Raw genomic sequence first — 10,550 nt, 5'->3', positions numbered from 1 at the left:
TGTTCCTGTAGGTGTATCTCCTGTATAGGACATTTTCGGGTAGACTGGGAGGGTTGGTGGAGGCATTTCCTCGGAGAGGATGCCTATCTCTCTGCCCCATCCTTTTTCTTTCAGTACATCAGGCCCCTCCTAGCAAGAAGGGAACAGAAAGAACAGACCAGACAGAACATGTTGAATAAATAGGAAATCCTGCTGCTCAGGTGGCATAAAGGGCCATAAGATTGGCGTTGTCTGTTCTCTGGTAGGGGGTTGGACTTTCAGGGGGTCTCATTCCTTCCCTGTTTCACTCTCCCTTTGCCAGGCAGGAGGAGGGAGTGACCAGACCTGGGACGGGAGGAAGAGGTAGCCGTAATGTTGACCCCTTTCCTTTAAGAATCCTAGACCCGCACAGACTTCCCTGAGGCTCTTGAGCTGACTTCGGACTCCGCCCTCTTTGTCTTCCGGCTCTGGTCTGGGCTGTAGGGTTTAAATCTGGCGCGCTTCACTTGGATTGGCTACACCCGGGAGTGGTTGGCTGGCTGCTTGCTGCCGCTCCTCCTCGCCTTTTCCCCGGGCAAAAGGTTTTCAAATTCGACCAGTCGGCGGGCGCGTTCCCTCAGCTGAGGCGCGTCATAGAAGGGTTAACCGCAGCCGACCGGAGGCGGGTACTGGAGAAAAGAGCCAATCAGGAGGAGGCGGGGGTGCGCCCTGGGGGCTTATAAGGGCGGCCCTTGGGCGCGCGCGGCAGCAGTTGGACTGCGGCGGACGGCTGTGCCTTAGTCTCGTGAGCAGCCCTCCTCTCCGTTCCTCTACCTCGCGCAGCATGTCGGGCCGCGGCAAGACAGGCGGTAAGGCCCGCGCCAAGGCCAAGTCGCGCTCGTCGCGAGCGGGCCTCCAGTTCCCCGTGGGCCGCGTGCACCGGCTGTTGCGGAAGGGACACTACGCCGAGCGGGTGGGCGCCGGCGCGCCGGTCTATCTGGCGGCGGTGCTCGAGTATCTCACAGCCGAGATCCTGGAGCTGGCGGGCAACGCGGCCCGCGACAACAAGAAGACGCGGATCATCCCCCGCCACCTGCAGCTGGCCATCCGCAACGACGAGGAGCTCAACAAGCTGCTGGGCGGCGTGACGATCGCCCAGGGAGGTGTCCTGCCCAACATCCAGGCCGTACTGCTGCCCAAGAAGACCAGCGCCGCCGTGGGGCCGAAGGCTCCCGCGGGCGGCAAGAAGGCCACCCAGGCCTCGCAGGAGTACTGAGGGCGCCCGCGCCGCCGCCACCGCCGCCGCCCGGCCCCTCCCCTCGCCACCACAAAGGCCCTTTTAAGGGCCACCACAACGCTCACGGAAAGAGCTGGGCCCCGTCGGGCTCCGGGCCGGGCGGCAGCGCACTCGCCCCCTCCGCGGCCCCGCCGCCGCCGCCGCGCGGCCTGCCCCTCCCCCGCGCGGCTCGCTCCAGCCGTGGCTCGGCGGAGGGCGGCCGTTTGAACGCCGCTCGGTGCCAGGAGCGAGCTCGTGACTCGGCCGGCCTGGCCCCCGAATGCTGATGGGCTGCAGGGAGGCCGCGGCACCTTCTAGAAGGCCGGGCCGGCCGCGCTGACGCAGGGCCGGGGCGCGTGGCGGGGAAGGTGAGTCGGTGCGGACGGCCGCCGGCGGGGCCGCGCGCGTTCCCCACCAGCCCGGTGCTCCGGACGAGACTCGGTTGACGGCGGCGGCGGCGGAGTCAGTCGGTCACTTCATTTGTCCCGGGACGCCCTTTGCTGCCGGATCCCGAGCCTTGCACGTCCGCGCTCCCTCCATCTCCACTCGCAGGCCTGTGCGCGTCCCGGAAGACACACTTCGCGGCGTGAGCATCGCCCGCGGTGTCGGGTCCCGGCGGCGTGGGGGCTGCGGGAGTCCTGACCCTGGACCCGCGCCCCTCCCGGCGGGTCCGCTCCGCAAGCCAAGCACCTAGATACCAGCACTAGTCCGTTAATCCCCATCTGGACTGAGTCGCCGTTGGCCTCGGAACTGGAATTTTGCAGCTAACCCATCCAAGACAGTACTTTAGGTATTGGGGAGTTTCAGATGGACTAATTTTGTTTATTAAAGGATTGTTTTCTTTTTTAAACAATGAGGTGTGTCTTCATTTTGCAGACGGGTTGTAGGATCGATGACTGTAGATTCCTAAAGGTAGTGGGGGTGGGGAGCTATCTGATACAAAGGCTCTACCGTTACCTGGAGCGGCAAATCGTAGGTTATAAGATTATGCTTCTTTCTTGGTGTTCCCTGGGAGACAATTTACTCTGTCAGAACTACTGAGACAGAAACAGAAGGCAATGTATTCCAGGAGAACTTTGGACAGGGGTCCTAGCCTCTGAGGTCAGGAGCAAAGGGTCTTGTGTTTGTCCTTATCTTTCTGTCCTGCAACCCCATCAGAAACAAAGCCACCTTCAAATCTAGTTTATTAGTAGAGTTGGTTACATTCAAAGGCTGTGGCTTGTTAGATGTTTTTTCTCCAGAGACTAAGCCTCCACCTACTGAGGAGACAAGGCATCACCAAGGCCCCAAGTTGAGACAAGTCTCTAAGTCTCCGCCCCTGCAGTTCCATCCCCTGGGTAATCACCCCCCAGGTAACAGTGAGACTGGGGCACTGAGGGCTGGGATGAAGGCACGGGGCACCAGCAACCCAGGCACCTGTGCCCCACAGACCAGTTAGTGGGCATCATTGAGCTGCCGTGCCACATCCAAGATGTTCTTGGCTCCTTTGTTCAGCAACAAGGTGGCCAGGCTGATGCCCAGGCTCTCAGCAGCCAGCTGGGCTTGTCGTGAAATGTTCCGGGCAGTGATGCCCACCAGCTGCGGATCATCCTCAGGGCCATCTTCATGCTGGGTAAGGGAAGGAGGGTAGGATTTGGTGAGCACAAAAGGGGAAGTAACATACAGACGTGTTTTTTACCCTCTCCGTCACCCTCCATCCAGCCTTGGCACCTGGGCAGGGACATGGATGGTGGCCTGCATGGTCTCTTGCATGCTATCTGCGCCATTCAGACTCCAGACTCCTCCAGTCAGGTACAGCTGGGAAAGAAAACAGTTGCCTCAGCATATTGTGAGAGGGAACTGCTTAGAAACCTGGGCTTTTCTTGCTGGCAGCTCAGGATGCACAGGAGAAATGCCAGAGTCCCTTCCCTGCCCTCCCACCCATCTTCCCCTGCTTACTTGCCCATCCTTCATAGCTGTATGCACTGCCACTGGCACACTGCAGCCTCCTTCCTGCAACAAGTCCTCCCTGTGAGCTCCAAGGACCCTTACCACCACCCTGTAACCAGAGTCCTCAGAGAGAACAGACCCCTCTAAGGACATAACTGAAAATGAGGTAGCGGCCCAGACCTGGGTCCTGTCCATACTTTCAAGGATGAGTTACCACTAAATACAGAGCAACAGTTTGAGAAATCTCCCCACTACCCTTCCCAGCTCCCCAGGTACCCACCCCTCCACAAGAGCACAGGCCCTACCAGGTGCCTCAGGAAGGCCCGTTCAGCAATGCAGCGAAGCAAAGTCTCAGGATCATGCAACACACCCACCAGATCCAAGATGTCCTGGTCCTTGGCTCGAACTTCCACTCCCAGAGCCCCCTGATGGAAAAATAGCCTAAGATATCAGGGCCAATCTTCCCCCAACCAATGGAGCTAACAACGATGGGAACCAGCCTACTTCCACCTGTTTGCCAGGTCCTTTTGGGCCAGTAGCCTCCCAAGGCTTGCCCCTCTCTGGGAGTGTTCTTGGTTGAAAACAAAGGAAAGGGACACATCAACACACGGCTTCCCTGGTCAAGCATACCTGACCCACAGCATACATGCACTCCTCAGGGTGCAGGATCTGTGGGGGCAGAAGAGGCAGTCAGAAGGGTGGAGGTGGGAGTGCCTAAAAGCACACAGCAGTGAGATGGGGCTTTCCTAGCATACAGAAGGGCTGGAGAGGCAAGAGTGGGAGTTTGGCCTCTGATCCCCAGTCTTCCCAACCTGGGACTCATTTCCAGCTTGCACTGTTAGAGGTGGGAGTCAAAGAACACAGGCAGGAAGGAGATGAAGATCAACTGGGGAGGGAAGAGTGGCAGGCCCTACCTGCCCCACCCGGTTCTGCCAGCCCATGCGCTGCAGGCCAGCTGCGGCCAAGATGATGGCACTGAACTCCTGCAGCTCATCCAGCTTCCGAAGCCGTGTGTTGAGGTTTCCCCGCTGTGGAGAGGCGCTAAGGACCACAAGCTTTGGGCAGTCTGGAGCCTTATGCTGTTCCCTTTGCCTGAGTCTCTCAATCTGCTAACTTCTCACCTTTGAGTTCTCAACTTAATGACAACAGCTAACACTTACCTCATACTTACTACATGCCAGACGCTGTTCTAAAGTGCTTTAGATATGTCAATTCATTTAATTTTCACAACCCTATGATGTAGGTAAGTATTATCATCTCCATTTTACAGATGAGAAAAATGATAGAGAGGTTTTAATTTATTTAATAACTTGCCCAAGGTTACAAGACCTCTGAGAAGCCTTCCCTGACTCTCAAGTCTGTGTTTAGATGTTCCAGCTAGAAGCTTCCAGAGAATTCCCTACTTTGCGCACTGGAGCACTTAGCAAATACTATTTTGAAAATCAGTTTTACAAACATAACATTGTAAAGATCAAAACAATATAGTGGAATATAAAATAAAAATGGAGTTATGGTTACCAAAGGGGAAAGGGGATGGGGGGAGATAAATTAGGAGTTTGGGATTAGCAGATGCAAACTACTATATATAAAATAAACAACAAGTCCTATTATATAGCACAGGGAACTATATTCACTATCTTGCAATAAACTACAATGGAAAAGAATATGGAAAGGAATCTGTATATATACGTACAAGAATCACTTGCTATACGCCAGAAACTAACACAACGTTGTAAATCAACTATAATAAAACAAATTTTTAATTATTTAAATTTAAATGGAAGCACCCCCCCAACCCCCCTCCCTCGATGTAATCATTATTCAGTATCACTCTGTATTACCAATGCCTGGTTGTCGTCTGTCTCCAGAACTAAAATGTAAACTCCTTGTAAGCAGGGACAATGTTGATCTTGCTCACCATATCCCCAGTGCCAGGCACTTGCCTGGGGCTAAGAAAACATGAAAGGATTATGAATGAATGGATGGACGGGTGGATGGATGGGTGGATGGATGGGAGGACAGGCAGTCCACTGCATCCATGGTCCACTTCCTCTGGAAGCCCCTTCCACTCTCACGACTCCCAGGACCCTCTGGACCCCGTCTTCCTCCTTGGCTGCTGCCTCCTCCCTCCGCTAAAAGGATACAATACTCTTGAACTCCAGATGTGGGAACTTTCTCTGCAGCTGGGCCGCTCTCCGCAGGGAGCTAGTTCCCACCACGCTGCTCAGAGAGATGGTTTAAAATGAGATTTAACTCGCATGAGATTTAACTAGGCAGGCACTGTTCCCTTCCTCCTCCTCCCACCCCTCCATCTTCTGTGCACATCCCACCAAGATGCCTATCCAGGCCCCACTCACCTCTTCTCTGGCAAGGTTTCTAGGGTCTTCCCAACAAATTTTGGGTGAAAGACCACAGCATCATAGGGGCTCTCCCGCCTGGGGATGGAGGGAAAGTCATAGAATAAGGAAGGGAGAGATCTCGGTTCAGGTCACTTCCAGGCTCTCTCAATAGTCAACTAACGGGCATTTTCTGAGTTTTCTGCCATGCTTGACACTCCTCAGGGCAGGGGGGACAGCCTAGAGGCAGAGGGCCAAGTCCCAAAGGGAAAAGTCAAGGTTAACATGATGTCTACCCCATGCCGAGGCCCCCTGACTGGCAGGACTCTTACTTGCAGATGGCTCCAATGGTGAAGCCAGGAGGAAGCACTGTGGGCAGGTCTTTCAGGGAGTGAACAACCAGGTCCACTCTAGAGAGATGGCAGAGAGGGAAGGAGAAGGGGTCTGAGCAGCACGTCCCCAGCCCTTCTCCACCCACTCCTGCCTGTAAGTCACTGGCAGAACCTAGAGCAGTTCAGGAAGCAGGCCTTTCCGAGACCTTGGGTCCCAGAGACCTGCTCCCCTCCTACCCTCCCTTTCACCCCCCTCCCCCAGCCAGTCCTGCACCCCAGGCAGCCAGATGGCTCAGAACCAGGACACTCTCCTTTTCTGAGGCCTGAAAAACTCACATATGAGCCCCTCTCTAGCCCATCCAAGCATTTAAGCCCAACAGTCTAGCTGATACCCAGGTCTGATGTGCACTGGGGTCCTAGCGAGAGCATGGGAGGGCGCCATGCTCCCTGCTTTCACTTACTCATTCCTCTCCAGCGCGTGTTCCAGCTCCTTGGTAAACAGGCTCTTCTCTCCAATCTGCCAGGCAAGAAAGAGCCTCAGGGTGAATCTTTTGGGGGAAGGAAAGAGGAGGGGGAAAAGGGTTGGATGGAAGATGTTACCTTAGAGAGAGCAGTATCAAGAATCTTGTCCCCTGTGGTGGACATAGCAACTGAGGAGAGAATCAACAAATCAGACGTTCAGTGATCAGCGCTTATTGAGCCCCTACTGAGCTCAGCACTTGTGCTAAGATTGTTGGTGGATACAGAGGCACGTAAGCCCCAGTCCCTACCCTCTGGGAATGTACGATCTTGGAGGAAGACCAGACATAATCACAAAAAGACCCAAAGCAGATGTTAAATGCCAGGCAAGCCCAGGTAGTCAGAGCTGGAGGTGTTCAGAGAAGGAAAGGGCCCTCCAAACTGGGGACAGCCAAGAAGAATTCTCAGAGGCAACAGGACCAGGCTTTGGTCCAAGACAAAGCCAGAAACACTGTGTTCTCCCCTCCAGGGGTTAAAGGCTTCCCATTAGCTTCCATTCCTGTCCAGAAAACTCACTGATTTCAAACTGCAGGCCTGGGTATAAGGCTTTCAGCGTTGCCACCACACTGTCCGTCTGTATGCGGGCCAGCTGCGGGTAGAAATTCAGGTTAGTCCTGTCCTCTGGCCACTACCCTAAGGTCAGACCCTCACAGGGTCAGGGAGATCCGGAAAGGATTGGAATTCAGAGAGGGGATTGAATGCCCACCTAGGAAGGGGAGGGGTCTGGCCTAGGAATCCTCTGTACCCCAACTTCCCAGCCCAGGGACTATCTATTTACAGAATGCAATCTGTCATCCTGCATGGGATTTGATACTCAGTCACCCCATTTCCTCATCCCCGAGCTGCTGAGAACGCTCTGGGCCCCCCAACTTATAATACCGTGAACACAGAAGTCTCTGACATACCTCCTCCACCTCCAGGTACTTACACTCACCTGGCTCTTGCGGGTACCCACGCGAATCACTCTCATCTTTGAGCTGTTTTCTTCCTGCAGAAAAAGTCCCCAGGTCACAGTCCCTGCTGCTCTTTGTATTCCTCAACACCTTGTCCAAGAACCAGAATCACTGGCTTGGAAGAAAGGAACCTCAGCCCCTGGCCTGTGGCCAGCTGAGCCTCGGAGTGGGGAAACACTCCCCTCCCCAAGACTGGTCCCTTTACCTTCCCCAACAATACCTTCTGCCTCCTCAGGGATCCAGAGAAGCAGAGACCAGAGTGAAGTGACAGTAGGACCTGCTGTTGCTGTAATGACCAGGACACTAAGCCCTGAAGCCCATCCAAGCTAAGGCAGTAGGAATGCTGCACTCAGCCAGGTGGGTAGAGAGATAAGGTCTATCAGTCTGGCCCCAGGGAGGGTGGGGCCTGCAGCAGGCAGGGGCAGGACAGCTGGGGCCACACAGGGGAACGTGAGCTGAGTCACTGAGGACAAGTTCAGCATCCACAACAGAGCGGCACTTGAGAAAGCTTCAGTGCCACCTAGATGCCATAAGAGCTACCCCACAGCTGCTGCACTATGGATCTCATAATCTGGACGGAATGCATGACTGGGGTGGACAGATCTGACGTACGGTCCTGCTCAGCCTCTTGGCTGGGCGAACTTGAACACATCATCTTATTTGTTCATCTATAAACCTGTTTGTTCATCTATAAAATGAAGAAGTTTGCACTCAAGTATCTTCTGCTTTTGATATTCTGTAAGACTAAGAGGGTGAGCTGTCTAATGTCCATTCACCTAGAGTGCAGCCTCTGGTTTCACCACAAAGGAAATATTAGGATGTCAGAGACCAAGCCAAGAACTCAAAGGGCCATGCCTCTTCCTCTTGCCAGGGCACCTTGGACAAAGGTATTCAGTGCCAAGCAGGCAGAACTGGGTTCTCCAGTCAGGTCCTGTTTCTTCCCAGATCAGACAGTGGTCACTATAGATACTATCAACTTCCCCTGTTCTGGGATCTTCATCCTACAGAATTCTTCTGCAGTCAGGTATCTGGGGCCTCTGTTGTTGGAGGAGGTGCCAGCTGGCTGCTCTTGGACTCTAGTCTATTCCATAGCTATCACTTCTCCAATAAATAAACGCTGGGGGACCCTAAGCAAATTAGGCTAGGTTTGAAATGCTAAACATGGCAACTAAAATTCTGGGCCACAGGGAGCCCACAGAAAGGGATCTAAGGTCCCAGAAACTGCTATGTTCAAACAACCCCTTAATTTCATTGATTCTGCACAGCACATTCAAGTCAAATTGTTCCAGTAAAAAATTCCTTATTGAGCATGTATATCATTGCTTTTAATCTTCATAACAACCTATCAGGTAGACAGGGCAGGCATCTCTGGAACTACGTTACAGAAGCAAAGTCTGGCTCTGAAGAGCGAAGTGACTTGCCCTGGGCCACAGGGTTAATCATGGGTAGAGAGCTGGAATCCAGATCTTCTTACTCCTAGTCCAGCACTCAGGAATGTCAGCAATGGCACAGAAGCCCACTCCTTGCCAGCACACAGGTCAGGGAGAGAAAGGGCAGCTGCCCCACTCCTTTCTTATCTCAGGCTGACGTTGGCCTCATGGGCTCTGCAGTTTGCATCTGCACAAGCCCAGAACTGGGACCCCAGGCTAGGAAGAGGAAGGCCCAAGGGCGTCCCCCGTCCATGGTAGTAACCCAATGATGTGTCTCAGTTGGAGACTTTTGAGTGTAGGCTGGGGCTGGGTGTCCATTAAAAAGAAAAAAAGCGGAGAAGGTGCACTTCCAAGATGTTTGTGTGCAGTTCGGAGAATTCGAGGTACACTCTCCTCTCTGGATCCAAAATGGAACACTTCCCCAAAGTGGCTGAATCTCGACTAGGACCTGTCTCGTGTGAAGGGATCCCGGGGAATAGCACCCTGTCTCGTGCAGACGAATTTTCCTGTGTTGGGTCACTACATCTAGAGCCGTGGAAGCCACGCCTCATGAAATCCCATCCAGATCCCCGCAGGAACGGGGTTCCGTTCGAGACAATCCATCTGCTCTTAAGTCCGCCCCCACCGCTCACTGATTCCCGTACGGGCAACCCAGCTACTGGCCCTTTAAAAACTGTTCGAACCCAAAAAAAAAAAAAAACAGACGGATAATCGTCCCGACCAATTGACGACGGAGGGTGCCAGCTTGGGGCCAATCGTGGCACTGCTAGTGCAGAAGACCGAAGCTGCGAGGGTCACCGTCGCAGGACTCACCGCCGTTGCGGCCGCGTCGCCGTTACCAGACATGGCTGTGCGCGGGAAGTAGGCCGGGGGCTGCTGCCAATGTCCTCCGGAGTCGGGCAAGCCGAAGGCCCCGGCCGGCCGGGCACTGGGCGCACGCGGAGCTCGCAGTCCTCCGGCAGCCACACACTCCCGGCTCCGCTAAGTGCGTGCGTCACTTCCGGCCCCGCCCCAGAGGTCCTAGACCTCCCCTGGGCGGGAATTAGAACGATTGCAACAGAGAAGACCTTACCTTGGGTTACCGCACCTACTCCCCCAGGCTGGCTCTCGTGTTCCCCGTTTGAGACCCAGGCCCACCAACTGTTCATTTTTACTTTTTACGTAGCCAGGAATACCGATGGTCAGTGGCCAAGATATGCTTCCCGGGTTTACCCACAAAGTAAGTTCTTTGCAGTCCCTCCTACCGCCACCCAAGGGAACGTCAATAAACCAAAAGTAGGCGTGCCGAGAGGAAAAGGATATTAACCCTACAATGCGGCGTCGGAAGTTAAAGGCTACTTGAGCAACTTACCATGCCCCCAGGCTGCATTCAACGTCTGCACATAAAAGAGGCCTGCTTCGGAAAGCTAGTGACCCAGAATTCCACAGCTTTATCTCCTTAGCTGTGGCACAGGCATTCAGTGCAGCTCATGTGGTGTTTCTTCTGCTACAGCCCTGAAGTAGGCAACTAAAGACAAGTAACTGAAATGGGAGTGCCAACACATTATTAGCGTTAGTGGGAAAAGGGCTTGTGAGTAAAAGTGCTTTACCCACTAACAGTACTAATAACCACGTATTAACCACTTTCAAAAAACTGGACACTTGTCATCCATACCAGCCCGAGGGCTACAAGATTCCAGCCTTGACTTCTCTCTCTGTATTTCAAAAGCACCTGGTATTTGACAGAGATGTTTTGCAACTGAGCTTTAAGAGATATGCAGTGGTCAACAGCCCCGAACTAGCTCTGACTTGGCCACAGGACCTGGTGTCCTAAAGCT

The 10,550-nt window shown here is 54.0% G+C and overlaps 2 protein-coding genes across 3 annotated transcripts; one reads left to right on the top strand and one right to left on the bottom strand.

The window, feature by feature from the left end:
• Nucleotides 1–76: 76 nt before the first annotated feature.
• Nucleotides 77–2,087, top strand: H2AX (H2A.X variant histone). The gene has a single exon (XM_082629705.1). It carries the CDS (start codon nt 803–805, stop codon nt 1,232–1,234), a length of 432 nt encoding a protein of 143 aa, XP_082485831.1. The 5' UTR covers nt 77–802; the 3' UTR covers nt 1,235–2,087.
• Nucleotides 2,088–2,401: 314 nt separating this feature from the next.
• Nucleotides 2,402–9,747, bottom strand: HMBS (hydroxymethylbilane synthase). Of its 2 annotated transcripts, none has more exons than XM_082629703.1 (14): nt 9,547–9,747; nt 7,279–7,338; nt 6,867–6,939; nt 6,432–6,481; nt 6,293–6,348; nt 5,832–5,909; nt 5,521–5,598; nt 5,308–5,383; nt 4,078–4,191; nt 3,794–3,832; nt 3,469–3,588; nt 3,173–3,226; nt 2,945–3,031; nt 2,402–2,842 (listed from the first exon to the last, which is right to left on the bottom strand). In XM_082629703.1, exons 1-14 carry the CDS (start codon nt 9,577–9,579, stop codon nt 2,669–2,671), a joined length of 1,092 nt encoding a protein of 363 aa, XP_082485829.1. In that variant the 5' UTR covers nt 9,580–9,747; the 3' UTR covers nt 2,402–2,668. The 2 variants fall into 2 exon arrangements, with proteins under 2 accessions (XP_082485829.1, XP_082485830.1); XM_082629704.1 differs by having other exon boundaries at nt 7,285–7,338.
• Between the last annotated feature and the right edge of the window lie 803 nt (nt 9,748–10,550).

This window comes from Mesoplodon mirus (assembly GCF_964341445.2).
Source record: "Mesoplodon mirus genome assembly, chromosome: 7".
NCBI lineage: Eukaryota > Metazoa > Chordata > Mammalia > Artiodactyla > Ziphiidae > Mesoplodon > Mesoplodon mirus.
This window is presented reverse-complemented; position numbering and strand designations above follow the sequence as displayed.

Coding starts and splice junctions, on each gene's coding strand:
- H2AX (XM_082629705.1), top strand. CDS start 803: ATGTCGGGCCGCGGCAAGACAGGCGGTAAGGCCCGCGCCAAGGCCAAG.
- HMBS (XM_082629703.1), bottom strand. CDS start 9,579: ATGTCTGGTAACGGCGACGCGGCCGCAACGGCG. Junction 4,192..5,307: donor ATCTGGAGTTCAAGAGTATT/GTATCCTTTTAG, acceptor GCCTCTCCACAG/CGGGGAAACCTCAACACACG. Junction 3,833..4,077: donor GGCAGAACCGGGTGGGGCAG/GTAGGGCCTGCC, acceptor CTGCCCCCACAG/ATCCTGCACCCTGAGGAGTG.